We start from the raw sequence: 20,188 nt of genomic DNA, 5'->3' as shown, positions 1-20,188 counted from the left end.
TTGCAAGATTCTGTGGATAAGACCCACCTTAGAGAATGGATCTGGTGAAGCAATAGACTCGGGGCCCCTACTGAACATACTCTGTTTGTCCTCAAAATGTGATTGACCTGGTTAAAGATTTAGATAAGAGACTGGCAATGATAGTGCTAGCTTTCACTAGCTTCCTTGTACCAAGGGTGGGGGGTCTATACTTTAAAGGCATATTCCATCCCTCCTTGTGGGTCAGTGAGTGAGGTCACATAGTGTCTTTCCAGGAAGCAAGTTCAGTTCTGCTAGGAACAAGATTTTTAAAATTGTGAACTGAAGTAAGCTTTGTCTTCCCTGGACATAAGTGCAGTTCTGCCAGGAACAAGACTTGGAAACATTGCAAGAGGGTAAATATTTTTTCCTTCCTCTTTTTAAATTTTTTAAAAAAATTGGACGAGTAATTTATGGTGACTGTAGAACATTTTAAAAACCAAATAAAAGAAAACAAACATACCACTGATAATTTCACGCACTGGCTGTCACCACCATTACAGCTTTGTTTACGTCTGGACTGTTTTATGCCTGTATATAATATATGATTTATTTTTTAATCTCCTGATAAAGACAGTTCATTTCTAGAGTTTACAATCACTAGATTACTTAACTGACCGATTTGAAGGGAACTGACGCACAGTCTCCCCGTATCTCCTACCCTAACCCAAAACGATGGGGTTGCTTTGAGCTCGTTTGGGGAGAATTGACATCTTAACAAGATCAAGTCTCCTAAACGGTGAACAATGTTACCCAGTTATTTGGGGTGTGTAAAGTACCTCGTTAATTTATTACAGTAAACGTTCAAGTGACACTCTTACCGTTTCATATGCAGAGTAAGAGCCTCATGATAGCCTACTCCCCTGTCTCCTCTCCCAGCCTTTATGCTATCACCGTCATATATTTATTTATGTTATAAACCCTCTATGACATTATTCTTTTTTAACAAAATTACTTTATCTTTTAAAGAGATTTAAATAAGAAGGCTCAGGTATTTACCCATAGAGTTGCCATTTCCTGTGCTCTTCATTCTTTTCTATAGATCCATTTTTACCTTTGGTGTCATTTTCCTTCTGCCTCAAGAATTTCTTTTAACATTTTTTCCTAATTCTAGTCTGCTGGCGATGAATTCTTTCCACGTTTTGGGTGGGGAGGGAAGCTTCATTTTTGAAATCCATTTTCACAGAGTATGAAATCTCAGATTGACAGCTGTTCCTTTCAGCACTTTAAAGATGGCGCTCCACTACTTCTCGCTTGTATGGTTTCCAGTGAGAAATCTGCTGTCATCCTTATTTTTGTTCCTCTACACAGAATGTATCCTTTTTCCTCAGCCTGCCTTTAGGGATTTTTTTTCCTTTATCACTGGTTTTGAGCAATTGGATTATGACATCCCTTGGTATAGATTTCTTCATCTTCCTTGTGCATGGGGTTCATTTTGCTTCTTGGACGTGTGGGTTTATAGTTTTCCCCAGTTTGGAAAAATTTTGGCGTTTCAGATTTTTCTGCCCTTCCTACCCTGTCAGGTCCTCCAATTAAACTTATATTAAGCTACCTGAAGTCATCCCACAATCCACTGATGCTCTTTTCATTTTTATGATTCTTTTTTCCCTCTGTTGCATTGCAGATAATTTCTATTACTATTATCTTCAAGGTTCACTAATCTTCAGCCGTGTCTACATTGCTGGTAATCCCATCCAGTGTAGTTTTCATCTCAGATGTTGTAATTTTCATCTCTAGAAATTTGATTTGGATCTTTTTTATATCTTTCATATCTCTATTTAACTTCTTCAATATATGGACTATAGTTATAATAACGTTATGTCCTTATCTGCAGATTCTAACCACTGTGTCAGTTCTGGGTCAGTTTTGACTGGTTACTTATTCTCCCCATTTTAGGCTGTGTTTTCTTGTTTCTTGGCATGCCTGCCAATCTTTCTTTGGATGTCAGACATTGTGATTTGCCTTGCTGGTGCTGGATATTTTATATTCCCATAAAAATTCGTGACCTTTGTTTTAGGATGCAGTTAATTACTTGGAAAATTTGACTCCTTTGGGTCTTCTTTTTGTGACTTGTCAGGCAGGTCTGGAGCAGTGGTCCGATGAGGGCCGATCATTACCCACTCCTAAGAGATCATCTTCAGTTTCCTACCCAATGCCCTAGGAATTGTGAGTCTTTCTAATCTGGCCAGTGGAAACAGCAGTGTTTTCTCAGCCTTTCACATGGCTTTTTTCCCTCCCAGCCTTGGGGTGTTTTTGCACACATGTGCTCTGATCCCTTCTCTGCCGAATACTCATGGGGGACCCCCCGCAGGTCTTTGAGCTCTTCCTCTATACTCCTGTTCCCCCTCAGACACCCTGCCCCGCCAAGTCCAGCCATGTTGATCTCCCCAGACCCTTAGCGCTATCTCCTTGGTTCAGTGAGTCTGATGGGCAGTTCCCCATCCCTGCAGCCTGAAAAGTAAACTCTTTCAAGCAGGAAGTGGGCCACCTCTTTTCTTTCCTGTCTCTCAGAGATCACTCTTCAGTGCCTGATGTCCAGTGTGGTAAAAAACTATTTTTTGAAAAAAACAAAAAGACTATTGTTTGATATATTTTGTCTGGTTTTGTTTTAGTTGTTTCAGTAGCAACGGTAAATCTAGTCTCTGACATTTCATCTTGAGTGGAAGCATTAGTCTCCTGACACTGGATTTTAATGACCTCCTGAGTGGTTTACTCCTGGTTTTGAGGGAGTGCAGTCCATGAAGAGCATGGATCCTGGAGCCAGACCAACTTAAATCTCTGCTCCACCACCCTGGCATGTGACTTAGGCCAAGTTACCCTGACTGTGGCTCCCTTCCCTCATCTGTAAAACCGGAGTGATAACAGTTGTGTCTCATTGCATTTTTGAGAAAATAAAATGAGATAGTGTGTTTAAAGCGTGAAGAGTTCCCAAGTACCACGAGTGTCATCACTGTAGATGGTGTGGACCTGGGATCCCAGTAGGTGCCCTGGGAGAGCTGGGAACCTCACCCTGTGTTCCCTGAATGATGATGTAGCCATGAGACCCCCCCCCAATGCTAACTGTTGTTATTCGAGGGTTATCATCTCCTGAATAACAGACCTGGCTTTGGGGTTGTTTGTTTGTTTGTTTGTTTGTTTTTTCAGGAGAAGACAGGAAGACCCCCAGTGAATCAAATAGCCCCTCTTCATCCTCCCTCTCAGCTCTGAGTGATTCGGCCAACAGCAAGGATGATTCAGACAGCTCTCAGAAAAACAAGAGTGGGAACAACCTGCTGGTCATCTCTGTTGTGCCCGGGAGCCAGCCCTCAGTGAACAGCGAGGAAAAGCCAGAGAAAGGTGAGGAAGGAGGTGGGTCGGCCTGCTTAAAAATAAGCCCTCTAGGGGAGTGATGTCGGAAAACAGACAGTAGGCCTGGGAACAGTATAATGCTATCGCCTCAGATTTGTATCTCTTTCGGCTTGATTTGCATCCCCATATGGGGTGGCTGGGTGGGCATCCACGGAGATGCAGGGAACAGTGCCTAAGAGGGTGTAGCTGGGGCAGAGGAGAAACAGGGGGATGTCTGTCCCCCTCCTGCCCCTCCACCCCGCACACCCGTACACCCAGCTCCCGTCCTTACAGGGTTCGAATGCGTTTTTTGCAACTTTGTCTGCAAGACCAAGAACATGTTTGAGCGCCATCTGCAGATACACCTCATCACCCGGATGTTTGAGTGCGACGTGTGCCACAAGTTCATGAAGACACCTGAACAGCTGCTGGAGCATAAGAAATGCCACACTGTCCCCACCGGTGGGCTCAAGTAAGGAAAGCAAGTACAGAACCTTTTACTGTGTTGTTATTAAACACCCTCCCCGTCCCCCCCCCCCCGAAGGTTCTGGGGTCCTGGAGCGGGAGAGCTTGGATGGGGCTAGTCAGTTAGGCTCCTCTGCTACCTTTAGCTGGCTATGAATCACACCTGTTCCCCAGGCGGTCAGCAGACGCAGCCGGAGAATCCGTTTCACCAACGTCCCAGGATTCCCGGCAAGCAAGACGACGTGTGGGAGCAGCTCAGCCCGCAGGGCTAGACTCACCCTACACTGACTGCTTGAGTTTGGGTCGGCCTTGATTTTATGGACTTGAGGCTTAGTGTCCCCGAGTGTAAATCATTACACTCTCACAGCCCTTCACCGTCTCTCTTTTTTTAGAGGATTTGCCCTGGATCTTTTAAACCAGAGTCGCGACAACCCCACCCGCACCCCACCCCCAAATATTGGATCCTTGCCTTTTTGAACAGGCAGGAGGCAGTGTTTTTCAGGCAGACATCACATGCCTCGTGTCTTCCTGCAAACATGCCTTATTCCTTCCCGGGAACCACGATTGGGATCTCCCTGGCTAGCCTTCATGAGATCTGACATTTCCAGTCACACGTTACTCACAGACCCCCAAAGACCTAGACAACAAGCATCATCATTAACCAATATTTGCAAGAAGCCCTCTGGTCTGAAGTGAGACCCGTCAGTTATTACCACACGCACGGTGTGTCTGCTTGATAATAGGCGCTTGAGGGCGAACGAGGAAGAAAACGTGATTTCTACCCTCAGATGTATGTCCTAGCACCACCAGAATTTAATCTTCCCGGTGATTCTGAAGTCAGCCCCTGTTCACAAGGCACTTAGGATCTAGTAGAGAAAGAAGAAGCATATGTCGTTGAATACAGAAAGACACACAAGTTTCAAGGCATAATTATTCATGTTTAGCTGAAATAATCATGTCATTAAAAGAATGAAAATTTATATTTTACTGAACACAAGGAAAAAAAACCCTTCTTGTTTTTAAACACTTTTATCTTTGAAACTCACGAATTGCCAGAGAGGTTGGCATGACTCTCCGGAATGGGTAAGGGATGGAGAGACCCAGAAGGACCCTGGGGAGTCAAGTGTTGGGGGTAGTCTGGGGTTGACCCCTCCAGGCTCCTGCCTGGTCGGAGGCACCCTCCTCAAAAACTTTCGCAAACAGAGGAGTCAGGGAGCAGCACCTACTGTCAAATTCCATTTTGTTTCACTCTTGGGGCACTTAAGTGGGAGGGGGAGGGGATGTCTGCAGGGATGGGGGAGGGGAGATTATAATGCAAGACAACCAGTAAATGGGAAATGCCCAGCAAGAGCTTCTTTGGAAATTGGATTTGGTTTGTTCCCACTGTCCCTTTCTAAATACTTGTATACTCTTGTTTAAAAAAAGAAAAAAAAGAAAAAGCCATGTATTTCTGTGGTTGGACTAGCGCTCATTGCCCTTCCCAGTAGCCCAGTCACACCTGTTTACTCTGCGGCCCCTGCCAGTTGCGGCTTTGTCAGTTAGCCGTTCCTTGGGGACCTACCGAGTCCCAAGCCTCCGACCCATTGGGGAGAAAACGCACAGTGAATGCTGATGCTTTTGCCAGTCCAGACACTTCCGGTGCGGTGCTAACGGTCCCCTGTGTAATAGTTTATGTTCTAGGATGACCAAGTAGAAGAATACTTTGAAAAAATTGATAATGCCTTCTGGCTATACAGTGAGTCTTTGTTTTGTTTTGTTTTGTTTTCCCTTTGCCATAGCAGAGAATTAATTTGCCTGAGAGAGTGTCTTTACGATAAATACCGGGAGCACGGAAAACCCTTAGCACTTTGCCTGAGCAGCGAAAGAAAGATTGAGCTGTGGGTCACAGAAATGTTCTTAAGATGAAACAGACTGCCGATGTCTAAATTGCTTTTCTGTGATGGAACTGCTTGTACTCTATATCCTGTTCATATTGCAGATCAAATAAGATTATACTATTATTTTTCTTTTGCCGTAGCTCAGGACAGTGGTGAGTTTCAGACTCCTCTAGGTAAGGCCCAGCTTGGCGTAGGGGTTGTGTGTGCACCTGACCTGGGAATGGGCTTTATATTTCTCTCGTGTGCACTCTTCTGTGAGCTGAGGTTCAAAGGCTAACGGCGAGCTTGGCGCTGAGGAGCAGTGCACGGTGCACTTGGTTGTGTTGGGCTCTGCTGAACACCTCTCCAGACCCTCAGAGGACAGTTCACTCCTGGGCCCTGCCCTGCAGGTGCCAGGTGAGAGCTGAGGCAGCCACTTTTGCATTTGCATTCTTTTTGGAAAGAGAGCAAACACGCTACAGCTATCATTTCAGCCACCAACTTGAGCCTTGCAGCTTCCAAAAGAGAAGCTCAGCAGAATTTGTAAACACGCCCTCACTGCCCCTCCTAGCCCGTCTGGACAGCCAGGAGGCTGGGGGGTGGCACAGCCTCACTGCATAGGATGGAGAAACCGAGCCACGGAGAGGCCCGGGCTTTGTCCCGGGGCATATCCAGCTATGGCCCGATAAAGGTGACGGAGCTGGGACCAGAATCGGCCAAAATTCTGTGTAGAGACCAATCCAGTCATGAGTCAGTGCCTTCCAGGCACTGCAGAGAACACAGAAGAAATATAAGATATGGTCCTGCCCCCCCGAGAATTTATGATCCAGTTGGATTACTATTACTTCCACGATGGAATAATGTTTTCATAATGTCTTCGAAGTGCAGATACAGTTGCCTCCCTCCCTCCTTACCCCTCATTAGTGATGGGCTGGTGGGTGGGCTTCCCTCTCCCCAGCCCCGGGCTGGTCCTCATCTGCCTCCCCTGATGGAGAAGCAGGGCTGTAGGAGACAGGATTTACGAGTACAGATCTATGTACACACACACACACACACACACACACACACACTCACACAGAGAGACACACACAGGCCTTCTCATCCTAACCACCCTTTAATAAGCACGATTCTGACCCCTACGACTTTCTGTTTGCTGGAGGTAGCTCTCCCCCTATAAGCTGTTCTTCAAAACTCTTAGCCTTTCTGCGTGTGCTTGGTGTGGTGCATGAAAAGTCGATTCTTTGTGTTGCTCCCATCTAGAGGGGCGGTCATGGTTTAGACCTCTGCTGTGTCGGGCGGGGAGCGGGGAGGGCTGCGAGGGGAACGGGCGGGGAGGACGGAGGGGAGCAACGGCTTACTGAGTCCTTGCACTTTCTCTGCTCCCCTTCCTGTGGGCTGGTGCCCGCTCATCCAGTCAGGAGACCCCCAGGAGGCCGAGCGCAGCTTGCCGGAGCCCCCCCTCAGCGGGCCGGCTCTGTCTGCAGGGAGAGCCAAGAGGGTCATCTTAACCCCCCGGAGAGGGAGAGGCGGCAGGGCTGGGCTGGGCAGGGGCAGGCCTTCCGAGTTTGGAGGGGCGGGGGCGGGGAGCGAGGGGAGGCCGGTGAGGAGGGTAGAAGCGGGGCCGCCGCCGAGCCTGTCCGGCTGAGCCTCCCCGTCCCTGCTTCCCCCCGGCAGGTGCCCATTCTGCATTTATTCCACCAACCGCCCCGCTGCCATGGAGTGCCACCTCAAGACCCACTACAAGATGGAGTACAAGTGCCGGATCTGCCAGACGGTGAAGGCCAACCAGCTGGAGCTGGAGACGCACACCCGGGAGCACCGCCTCGGCAACCACTACAAGTGCGACCAGTGCGGCTACCTGTCCAAGACGGCCAACAAGCTCATCGAGCACGTGCGCGTGCACACCGGGGAGCGGCCCTTCCACTGTGACCAGTGCAGCTACAGCTGCAAGCGCAAGGACAATCTCAACCTGCACAAGAAGCTGAAGCACGCGCCCCGCCAGACCTTCAGCTGCGAAGAGTGCCTGTTCAAGACCACACACCCTTTCGTCTTCAGCCGCCACGTCAAGAAGCACCAGAGTGGGGACTGCCCCGAGGAGGACAAGAAGGGTCTGTGTCCGGCCCCCAAGGAACCAGGCGGCCCCGGGGCCCCGCTGCTCGTCGTCGGGAGCTCCCGGAATCTCTTGTCTCCCCTGTCGGTCATGTCCGCGTCCCAGGCTCTGCAGACCGTGGCCCTGTCGGCTGCGCACGGCAGCAGCTCGGAGCCCAACCTGGCACTCAAGGCTCTGGCCTTCGACGGCTCCCCTTTGCGCTTTGACAAGTACCGGAACTCGGATTTTGCCCATCTCATTCCCTTGACCATGTTGTACCCCAAGAACCACTTGGATCTCACATTCCACCCTCCCCGACCTCAGACTGCGCCTCCCAGCATCCCCTCCCCCAAACACTCCTTCCTCGCCTATCTCGGACTAAGAGAACGAGCGGAGACTGTCTGAGGGCAGCCGTGTTCTGTACCAAAAACAAAGAGACAAAGACAAAGACAAAAAACAGAAACCCACAAAACTTAAACACAACCCCAGCAGGTGTATGTTGCTGCAAAACCTACAGACCCCCGGGTCTGAACCACGTGTACTGTATATCTTTAGTAAGGAATAGAGAATTGGCTCTGTGTGTATACCTATCGCATTGACCTGAAAGCTGCTTTACCCAATCTTCAGAGAGGTGACCTACCGCATACTTCTACCTTCAGAGGCATGCCTCCCCAGCCACCCCTCCCACTCTCAGCCCCTCTCCGTACTTTTATCTGGAAGGAATTTTGTCTCGTTAAGCCCTAAAGAGAGTGTCCTTAATAGCAGTCAGCACTTGGACGCTTATATACTGGTGCGTTTTATTTTCTGTCGGGTGAATGGGGTGTGCGGGTGTCGTGGATTCGGACAGAGAAAGCCGTGTGTCGTGTGCCATGCCATTTCTGTTGCACATTTCTTCGTACTGGCTTCTTCAACACTGATGAACGTTCTTTTCCCTCCCGGGTCGTTCATCCATTACAGTCTCTCCCCGAGCTCCTTCATCACCTTTCCCTCTCTATTTTATGGCTACAGAGTGGTAGGGCCTGGTGCTTAGTCGATGAAGGACTGGTAGACACCCACAGTGCTGCTTGAGATTTCCGACCGGGTGCCAGAGACCTTGTGCTCACGTCTTCTTGGTTGTGAAGACGCGAGAACCGGGAGTCCACTCTGGAAGAAATCTCTCGCGGCACTGCAGCCAATATCACAAAACTGAAGTGTGTGTGTGTGTGTCCGTACGTATACAATGTGTATGGTGCACACACACAGTGCATCATTTTTTTAAGGGCAGATTATATATATATATATATACACACACACACACACACACATATATATATATATATATATGATGTATTAGTTCAGTGGTTACCATTCATTTGCAGGAAAAAAAAATCGTATGAGTGAAAAATATTATGGTTGATAAATCCAGCCAAGGAGATTAAAGGGGTTTGGATAAATTCTGGGTATAAATGCTCAGACTAAAAAAAAAAAAAAAAAAAAAAAAAAACGGCAGTTTTGCACAGTGCTTTGGTCTTGCACTAATTTTTGTTTCTCATCTGCAAAAAAAAAAAAGTAAAATAAAAGGAAGAAAATGTACCTTTTATATGGAATGAGTAGACTGTATGTTTGAAAATTTTGTCAGAACCTCTTTGACATATAACGACCCAACAAAAAGGTGCTGTTTAGTCTTATGGTTCAATTCATGCCCCTGAGAAGTTTCCCCTGTGTTTGCAGATCGTCTGGCTATAGCGGTATTCTCCATGTTATTAATAATTCTGTATTCCATTTTGTTAACGCCTGGTAGATATAACCTGCTAGGAGGCTAACTTTATACTTATTTAAAGCTTTTATTTTGTGGTCATTAAAATGGCAACTTATGTGCAGCACTTTATTGCAGCAAGAAGCAGATGTGGATTGGTTGCATAGCCCTTTGCAAATCTGAAAAAAGTAATGGGTGATGTAAAAAGAAAAGGAAAAGAAATCTTTGGCCGAATACCTTAATTGCTTGTATTTGTAAGACAACAGAATTTCCAGTATGAAACAGGCCGAAAGGGCAGGAAGAAATGTGCTTTGTATAATAACAGAAAGTTTGGAATATAAAAGTTTATATATTATTTATCTGTTGAAGAACTGGTGTACGAGAGGAATGCTTTCTTACTGCGTTGCTGTTTTCCATCATGTGTTATCCTAGAGTTGGGATTTTTCTTTTCATCTGTTTCACCAGGGGAAAATAAAAGCATCCCTAATTTTCCTCCTCTAGTCAGTTTCCTTCACTGAAAGCCCCCTCGAACTTGGTACAGCTCTACAGGAAGCCAAGAAGACTGTACCGTCTGTCCACACCATGGACGCCCCCACCCCCATACCCGCCCTTCTTCCCCCAGACCTAGCAGGTGTGCTACACTTCCCTTTGCCAGTCCTCCAGCCCTGGCAAACCTGTTTACACTAAGGAGATGTCCCCAGGGGCAGGGAGGCTGAGCCAGCTAGGGCAGGAAGCTCCTGAACCCTCGGTCATCCTCCGGCAGAGACATTTGTTCTTGGCTATGTTAGAAGCGTCGTTCAACCTCGCCTCGTCAATGTCTCGATAAAAGACACTATAGACAGTTACGGACAATACACTCCAAGAATACTGGGCTTATGGGTGGGTTGGTTTTTTTAAAAAGTCCTGTCTTTATCCCCATATAATGGAGAATGTGCCACTTGGCTAATAATGTGCTTTCAAAATTACAAGTTCAGTGATGACAGAAGAGGGCCACGGTGATCCCATGGAGGCTGGCAGAACAGGCGAATCGCATGGAAGCACCAGCAGGTTAAAAACCTGAACGGGTGGCCCTGACAGTTAGGACTGCAGGTTTTACAGCATGCCACTTGTGCAATATGAGGTCCTCGGTTGAAACTCGCAAGATTGAGAGGGGTGTTGGAAGGAGATGTTTACTGCTCAAATGCCATGCATTTCACTGCTTGCCACTGAACTTGTATTTGAATGACTTAGTTATGCTTAATGTAATTGGGCAACTTTTTTAGCACTTTGGAAAGAGTCATCAATCTTTCTGGTAAATTATAAAAGTTTTCTGAGTGAGAAAAGGTGTGTTTGGAGTTTGTTTGACTTTTTATATTATTATTATTGTTATTAATAAAGAAAAATCTACAGCATTTTTCAGACTCCACCGAGATAATATATACCCCTGAATTTGGTTTGCAGTTCAATACTCAGGGAAGGATTATTCCATAGATATCCTTTCCGTGTAAAACACTAACGTCTTTGAGAAATTCACCTGCCAACTAACTTCAATTCTGTTTTCACTATGCATTCTTCAATGAGAGCTAGCTTATTTGTCCATATAGTACTGCTAGAGTTCTCAGCACTTTCTTGCTTCTATCCTTTTTTTAACTCCTCATATTATGTTCAGATGATCATACTGTCAAGGTTTGTGTACATTACTGAAAATTTGTATTGTATAAAGCTTTTTGCATTACAAGGCTGTACAGGGTCATTTTGACAGTAACTGGTATATTTCTTTGCATCTTATGTTGCATTGCCAATTTCTAGTGTATCCAGTTTGGAAGTATAATATACTCTAATTAAAACAAAAAAAAAGGTTGGCTATACTCTTCGTTTCTTTTTTTTTCTTTTTTTTTCTACCCCCCCCCCCCCGCCCCCGCCTTGGTTGCCATCCTTGACCACTTGTTAGTCTCAGGGTTTTGTTTTGCTTTGTTCCCATCTTAACTTCTCAGAGCATTTTAAATAAGTTTAGGAAATGTCCAGTACTAGTTATAGCTATTGCAAAATGCAAGTTTGAACAGCCACGGTTATACTGCGAACTGTCATTATGTAAGTCATTAATAGCCATTAAGGCTGAGAGCATATCCATCATACAGTACAGTTGCAGACCGGCTCCTTCCTGAAATTACTTAGTGACATTTTCAAGTGTTCACCAGCCTTACCCTCTCCTGCTTAACATCATTTTACTGACCCCATAGCCAAAGGGCAGGGGGGAAACAGATGAATAATTCCATTTATCCTAATGAAGTTTGGCAACTATGAGATTTTAATGAGGGGGGAAATGGTCTATTTTGCAAGCTAAATAATAATCTATCCAAATGCAAGTAATGATTTGCCATTCAAAGCAAGGTACCAGAGAAAGAAACTGAGGCCAAAACAAAAGACGAAAAGCACACTAAGTTCAAGCAATAATTTTTAAAAATCCATTTTCAAGTTCTGTTCCTTAGAGATCTTCCCTATGAATCTGCGATGGTTGATACAAAATATAAAGTAGCAAAAAAGAATGTTCTATCTAGTTCACAGCTTGCATGCTTATAAATATAATGTCTTCTGCCCCTTGTAAGAAATTATGAACTGCTTCACTCTAACACTAAAAAAGATCAAATTTACTTTTCATAAAATGAGATGATGTAGGAGAAACCACTTTGAAAATGACCACTCACTAAACAGACACTATTTTCCGCTTCACTTTTTCATCCAATAGCTATTTTTAGGTGATTGAATCAAGTTCTCGCATTTGATTCAATACCAGTTTTGTTTGGGGGCGGCTGATATTTACTGAAAACATTAAGTCAGACTTCCTTGCCTTTTGCTAGCACTTCAGGCCAGAGTAGCTTTTCATTTTGTATACGTATTTTTTTTTTTCTTAGATCCCACACCTACCTCACATTGGCCCATGGCTGATTGGCTCCTTTCCTTGGCCACCAAAAACTCCCTGATGATTTAACAGAGGCCCAGTGCTGGTCACAGGGGCACGGGGAGAAATATCAGGGTTTGATGAGCACAGGTACCTCCTTCCCCACAGAAGCACCATATTAGAACTCCTGCCTGCTGAAGGTGACGTGGGGCTTGTGAACAATTTGAAGGAGAAGGCACATCTCGTTAGTTGCTGAAGCAGAACTCAAGTCCCCCCACGGCTATCAGTCTGCAGGGAGGAAGGAGACCCAAGAGGAGCTCTAGGCCTATAAAAGGGGAGGGAGGGAAGGAAGAGGCTAGCAGCTGGGCGACTACATTGTGCTTGCAGAAGACGGAATGTAAAACTGGAATCCTTCCCGAAGGTGCCTAAGAACCTGTAAGCAAAATCACGGGACAAAAGAATGCCCTTGGGGATTTGGACTCCATTCTAAAGAGCCATCAACCACAAATATTCCAGAGACCCCAGCCAACATTCTTACTTATACCACTGTCTCAAAACAGAAAAGTCCTACACAAAGTGAGGTTTATTTTGCAAATAACTGCCATTAACTAACAAAGCAGGTATCCATAAAGCAGCCCCTGGGGTAAATAAAGTGTGGTGACTGCGGGGACTGAGGGACCCATTCTTTCCCTGTCCCGGTCTGAACGGTCTCAGGTTCTCAATCAAGACCTCTTTATGAGGTAGCAGATCTCCCATTCATAATTCTTTCTTGATAGCTGGGTCTATAAAACAGGAAATGCAAGTGTTGCTCACGTTGGTCGGAGCCGCAAAGGGGAAGAAGAAAGTCAACTGCTGTATCCCTTCGGAATTCTGTTTTGGTAAGAGTTAGGATAAGTATTCGTTAATTAGTTCTTAGTTTTCAATAGAATTATCGACCCAGAGCAGAGTCCACCTCAATCCACACCTCAAACTGCTTTTCCCCTGTGCCACTCCCTAACAGGTGGCTTTCTACCCTGGTTAGTGAGACTGTCTGCATTACAGTCTTTTCCAGCCCTGAAGGCCATTGCCGTGGAATCGGACCACCTGACTTTGAGGCCTGACTCAGGAGCTACAGGTTGAACTAAATGAGCTGTAAGACCCCTTCCCCCGCCAACAGATAACACAGAATACACGATGATTCGGTCACTCTTTCTAAGCAAGCAAAAGTCAGCTTTGGAAACAAAAGTGGTCACAAAGCAGAATCCTTGCAAGGCAGTTATAGCAAAAACGACATCTCAGCGTTTTCAAACCACAACAGACTCAATGGAGGAAAAAAAAATGGCTAAAAATATTTTTCTGCCCACGTCAGAGTTTGGGAAGTCTAAAAGTCTCCTCTTCCAAAGATCCAAAGTCACGCTTGGATCGCCGGCAGTCATCTCGAGGGTGGCTTCAACGTATTTTACCAAACTGTGGGGACTGAATCCGGTGAGATGAGTTAGAGGTAACCAGATGGGGATGGAAAGGGCTGGTCTCCATTCCTCTAATGTCGCCCCCTCCTTCTGCCCACTGGCTCTTTCCAGCCTCCTGCAGGTGACTAGCAAGACTGTGACTGCTGAGCTCTCTGCCGCCTCGTTTCAAATGTTTTCTGTAGAACAGCAAACGGTTGCTTGAGACAAGTAAAAAGATATTTTAGTTTTCACGCAATGAAAGAATATAACGAAATATGCTTATTCTGCCACTTGTTTAAAAAGATTCTCAGCCCCTGGGGGCGCCTGGGCGGCTCAGTCGGTTAAGTGTCTGACTCTTGATTTCAGCTCAGTCGTGATCTCAGGGTGGTGAGATGGAGCCCCATGTCGGGCTCCCGGGTAGGCATGAAGCCTGCTTGAGATTCGTTCTCTCCCTCTGCCCCTGTCTCTCTCTAAAAACAAGACAAAGCAAAACAAACAACAACAACAAAAACCCAAGAAACGTTCAGCCCCAAAACTCTAAACACATTATGAAAGCTCCCAGGGACTTCTGGATGGAGAGGCTCCACGTGTTTACAGAGACAGGGAAATAACTATCCCCATCAGCAGACGATTAAAGCCAAGAGAAAACACTGGTCTAGGACCAGGGAAATTTATCTAGCCATCCTCTGGCCTGAATGTAGGACTCCACACAAACCACCCCAGAATGATTAGTGTGTTTCTGATCTTAAAGATTTCTAGACTGGGGATGCCATCACTTGGTTTCAGTGTGCTCTTATTTTAACTGAAATTCCTAATTAGTGGTCCACAGACTTTTCAGTGTGTATTATAAAGGACCAACAAGCCCCTGTCCTCTTGTGTCCCACTCCAAACAGAACGTCTGTTACAACATTCTCCATGCAATGGGTTTGATCCGCACTTGTAGTCTCCCCCCACCAATCTATTTTCTAGGTCCCCCTAAAAAGCAGAACCTTGAGATTTATTTTGGGAAGCAATTCCAGAAACAAAATGGGATACTAGAAAGAGTGACCCAAGAAAGGAGGGAAAGTCAACCCCAGGGGTATCGGCCAGCTGGTCACTGCTGTGAACCAGTGGGATGGAATCCCTCCAGAAACTCTCACGAGAAGCTGTGTAAATGTATCTCAGAATCTACAGACAGAGGGATGGAAGAAAGAAGGGGCTAGAGTAGCCCCAGCGTGTTAGCTGCCTTGCACTTCCAGGTTGGCCATGGTTTAGAATGGCTGTAGGTTCCCATAGGCAGCCACAAAGGTGACAAAGAAGCCAATGGTTCAGAACTCGAGAGCTGCAGGGTGAGGCTAAGCTCAGGTGCTGTCAATGATACCTGACCAGAGCGGGTTACTACAGCAGAGGCTGGCTTAAGAAGGTGAGTTTGTGAGATGGGGAGCAATAGGTATCCAATGAAATTATCATATTTGGCAAGAATGTTGCCATCACATTGGCCTCTAAACTAATGTTGGCTACATATCCAACCTACTGAGTTAGCTCAAAGCTCTTCTCTTTCCCCCTGGTTGGAGTTGGTAGAGCCAAGGACAGTGTTGGGTCATGATGCTATGGAATGGAAGAGGTGGACATTAGAAGAGGTGAAGGCTCTACATGATAGAGTCTGCCCTCTGGGGTTTGCTTTTTGATTTCTGTGATGAAATTGAGCTCTTTTAGGACTCCATTGGGGGAAGCCACTTGACAAGGACCCTGGCTGCCTCCCATCTCAGAGAGCCTCCTTGACCTGGGGAAGCCACATGAGAGCCCAAATGAGGCCAGAGGAGAGGAGTCCTCCCTCAGCCTTCTGAAGCCAGCCTCAAGTCCAAGCAGAAGGCATCCTGGTAATTCTCACAGGTACCAACTTGCCATGAATGGGGTCTAACGAAGGGGTCAGTAGCCAGACCTCAGGAATAAAATGATTACATTTGGTTTGCCTGGCGTTGTCTTCGTTCATTTATCTTTTGTACATACATCTCCCAAGCATCTGGCACTCAACAGGGAAGTATCTGTCCTCATGGAAAACAGATGATTGAGGGTAGAAATAGGATATGGGTCATCTCTGTTTCTTTCAATCTCTAACCCACAACCAGCGGTCCTTTTGCGAATGGAGGATTGGGCTAAGCGTGGACCAGACCACTGGATAGCTACGTAGATACATAGAAAATATATATAAAGAATGCATACAGTATATACATAATATAGATATAAACGTAATAGAAATGTATTTGTGTGAGAGCGTCCAGAAGGAAGGCCATGAATTTTATTATTCTGGGATTCACATTATTAAAAGATGATTTTTTTTTCATTTTTCCTTTTTGCTGCTGAAAATAAATACAGGTTGATGAAAGAGTAACATATGAAAAGAATAATTAAGGGTCAAAGAAATCCCATTAATCAGAATATCCCCTAGCCCATCTTTTCTACAATTAAATAAATGGGCACAGCAATGGGTCATCACCATACTATCAGTCAAGGTCCCATCTCTTTACGGCATCAGACAATAGACCTAGCAGACACAAGAGCTAAATACGTGGGAGTCTTGGTTACACAAAGAGACCATGTATCTTTTTAAATGGGCAGAATAATAATTTCCCGCTGATGAGGGACTTTACAACTGGCTTGTCTGCCTGCGAGTAGGGCTAAATTGTATACATGCATGACTTTGTGTCACAAGATCCTGTCTTTAAATATGAGCCCCTCACATTACCCCGAATCCATTGCCTCCCTCATTATTATTCCCCGCACGTATTCTTCCTACAGACTGTGCCCATCCCAGTTGGCCAGATTCTAAAGCAAGTCCAAGTCTATCCTACCCATCACTTCTCCCCTCCACTAAACTCCCCTGCATTCTAACCTCGACCAGTTCCTCTGCTTCACATTCATTATTTAATGAGCAACAAATATGTGGGAAGTCATGTGCAAGCAGCTGGTATGAAAGAGAGACATAGAAGATACATTTCCCAGCTTTGAGGAGTCTATCAACCCATAGAAGAAACGCAGGTTTGAGCAAATGCATTCTAACGCCAGGAAAAATACACATACATTGCTGTGGAAAAAACTGAATAAAGAGTTACTAATTCCACCCAGGGCGAGAAGAGGCTTTCTGAGGGATGTAATCCCATGCAAACTGCAATCTAAACGATGAGTGGAATTTTCTAGGCAGAAGAAGTGGGGAGGGCATTCCAGATTGAGAGAACAGCTTGAGAAAAGGCAAGAAGGTGAGAAATTGCATGGTGGGTTCTGTCGTGCTAGAAGATTGTAATGAAACCAAACAGAGCCAGCTTGTGCACGGCTTCAACCCCTTGTCAAGGAGACGGACTGTCGAAACCACTCCATAGTTAATAAGCGCTAAGAAAAAAAATTTGAGGAGAATGGCATGATCTGACCCTTGTTTTAGGAAGATGATTCTAGCAGCGCTACCAAAGGAAGACTTGAAAGACAAAAAAGGCAGAGAGATGTGATATGTTCAGAATGTCCTAAAGGGAAGCCATCATCCTCTCCCTCAGACCTGCTCCCGACCCTTAACCACGTATTCCTTAGCTCAATAAGGGCACACCATCCTCCAAATGACCCAAACTGTAACACCTGGGCTCCACTTTGCCCCCTTTTCTCTCTTCTCCTCTTTTCTCTTCCTCGCTTTCTTTGGTCAGCCCACCCATCAGAGTTGGGTTTATCTGCCAAGAATTTCCCGAATCAATCCTGTCTTTCCACTCTTAACGTGCTGGTCCAGGTGTCTTGCAATAGCTTCCTGTCTGAATGGGACATTTTTGCGTAGGAAAGACTGTAAACAATTTATTCCAGAGCTCAGAAGAAAGTTCATGATCAGACTTGTGGACACAAAGATGAGAGGTGGGGCCAGTGGACAGGGGGATAGCATCGGGGTAGCAATGGCACCAACAAAACAATGGCCGAGGCGCCAAAGACAGGATGTTGGGAGATGCCAACTTAGTGGAGAAGTAGGAGGAAGCAACTCAGGAGACTTAGAAGAAAGCAGCAGAGACGTCATAGACAAAGGCAGCATTGTCAGAGAAGTGAAGGTTAGAGAGACTTTGACATGACATTGGACAGAGGGATGAGTAAGGTGAAGGTGGATTTTAGTCTTTACCAATGTGATGGTCCTCAGTGATCTTTGAGGATGTGGTTTCAGTGATAGGTTGGGGATGGAAACCGAATTCCTGTAGGTAAAAGAATGAATTGATGGTGAGGATCTGGTGACTAGAGGAAAAGACTGTTCTTATATTAAGTTTGGTAGTGAGAGAAAAAAATCATGTATGCCTGGCCCTTGCCAAAAGAGGCCCAATCTTCCCTTCTCTCTCAAGGAAATCTACCCTTTCCCCTTTCCCTACGTCACAGGCCTTCATAAGCTGCTGACATTACAAACCCCAGCGACACTCCACAATTTTCCATATCACGTTTGATATAACTCATCTTTTGAAGTGCACGAAGTCTGTCTTCACACCATGCCCCCTATTGCTGGGTCTGCCTGGACCAGTTTCTGTGAGCCAAAGACAACCGCGGGAAATGGGCTGCACGGATAAAAGTTAGTAGCGCTTCTTCTAAATACAACAGTCGAGAGAAATGCAAAAAAGATGGTCAAGAGATGGAAAGCCGCTCCCCAGCCCCCCTCTACTGTGGCTAGAATTATAAAATACGGATTTCAGTGCGGAAAGATGAAGGCTTAGAAGGGAATATGATAGGTCTCTAAAAAAAACCATGATGGATGTGGCCAGAGAGCACAGACTTAGTCACCAAATTCCAGAATATTAGACCCAGGGGGTAAATCTTGAAGCTTAAGAGAGGTTGTTTATGTTGGAGCCCTGACTAACTGTCCCTTTCTAAGGTTTTGCAAACCCGACCTTTGTGGAGAGCAACGGATCTCAAATCCTTCTAGGCTGTACACTGCTTTGGCTGGGAAAAAAGAACTACAGCTCAATTATTCTACCCCTTCTTGCTGTCATTCCCCCCAACAGGAGAAAAATCACCCTCATCAGACATAATGGGAAGAAAGGTACTGGATTTTATGAGGTAGAAATGAAATAATCTGTTTTTTATTAAATATCATGAGAAAATTATTAATTCATGCCAGAAACACAAATACAAACATTATCATATTAAAAGTATTTATTCTGAAGGAGACCATCTGGCAGGGCCTCGCAGACCACACTTTGAGAAGCACAGGGTATGTGTCACCATGGCGGACTTTTCCATTAAAAGCAGCAAGTCCAGAGGAAGTGAAAATTTAAGGGTTTGGAGGGGAATGCTTTGCAGTAATGACATCTGCTAGGTACTTGTCATGTGTTTCTTGCGAGGTAGGCCTGCTTTTACTAATGTTGTTATGTGAAAACCTACATTTTCAAAACAAGGGGTGGATATTCTTCCAGAATCTCTCCCTTTAAAAATGGATGCTTTCCTGAAATTCCAGAGAAGTATTTGCATACAAATGTATAGAGTGCTAACTGTTGAACGTAAAGACTAGACAGAAGATGACGGAGAGCATGTAGAGCGCTAACTGTTGAACGTGAAGACTAGACAGAAGATGACGGAGAGCATGTAGAGCGCTAACTGTTGAACGTGAAGACTAGACAGAAGATGACGGAGAGCATGTAGAGCGCTAACTGTTGAACGTGAAGACTAGACAGAAGATGACGGAGAGCATGTAGAGCGCTAACTGTTGAACGTGAAGACTAGACAGAAGATGACGGAGAGCATGTAGAGCGCTAACTGTTGAACGTGAAGACTAGACAGAAGATGACGGAGAGCATGTAGAGCGCTAACTGTTGAACGTGAAGACTAGACAGAAGATGACGGAGAGCATGTAGAGCGCTAACTGTTGAACGTGAAGACTAGACAGAAGATGACGGAGAGCATGTAGAGCGCTAACTGTTGAACGTGAAGACTAGACAGAAGATGACGGAGAGCATGTAGAGCGCTAACTGTTGAACGTGAAGACTAGACAGAAGATGACGGAGAGCACGGGAAATGTAAGGAGTTAGGAGACACGATCCATTACAGATGAGCCAAAAATTGAGAATACCGTACCGCATCACGATTATAAAGTAAATACATGGTTCTTTTCCCATAAAACGCAGTCTTAAAAACCTCAGACTGTCACACTTTTTGCAGAAGGGCAGGGATATCTATAATTTGGAAAGCACATACCCTCTCTGGAGATGGGCAGAGCACTGGATACGCACAACGTAGAGAAAACCTTGCCTTCCAGCAGAGAAGAAATGCTGATGGCAACTTGAAGAAACACCCAGTTCCCTGAGGATGCAAGGGAACCGCTTTCGCCGCTGCCCTATATTTTCATAGGATTCCTGAACTTAGTGTTGTGTGGCTCTTCTGCCTTCAGAGATGCTATTGTCAGTTCAACAT

The 20,188-nt window shown here is 45.5% G+C and overlaps 1 protein-coding gene across 1 annotated transcript in view; it reads left to right on the top strand.

Moving 5' to 3' along the window:
* Positions 1–8,189, top strand: part of ZNF827 (zinc finger protein 827) — a 161,616-nt gene extending 153,427 nt beyond the window's left edge. The window contains exons 12-15 of the mRNA XM_026499427.4: positions 3,163–3,354; positions 3,640–3,817; positions 5,828–5,860; positions 7,341–8,189. Of these exons, the coding sequence (XP_026355212.1) occupies positions 3,163–3,354; positions 3,640–3,817; positions 5,828–5,843 (386 nt within the window). The 3' untranslated portion in view covers positions 5,844–5,860; positions 7,341–8,189. The remainder of the gene's footprint in view (positions 1–3,162; positions 3,355–3,639; positions 3,818–5,827; positions 5,861–7,340) is intronic.
* The last annotated feature ends 11,999 nt before the right edge of the window (positions 8,190–20,188 follow it).

This window comes from Ursus arctos, unplaced genomic scaffold (genome assembly GCF_023065955.2).
Source record: "Ursus arctos isolate Adak ecotype North America unplaced genomic scaffold, UrsArc2.0 scaffold_11, whole genome shotgun sequence".
Taxonomy (NCBI): domain Eukaryota; kingdom Metazoa; phylum Chordata; class Mammalia; order Carnivora; family Ursidae; genus Ursus; species Ursus arctos.
Note: the sequence above shows the minus strand (reverse complement) of the source record. Positions and strands in the feature narration are given on the sequence as shown.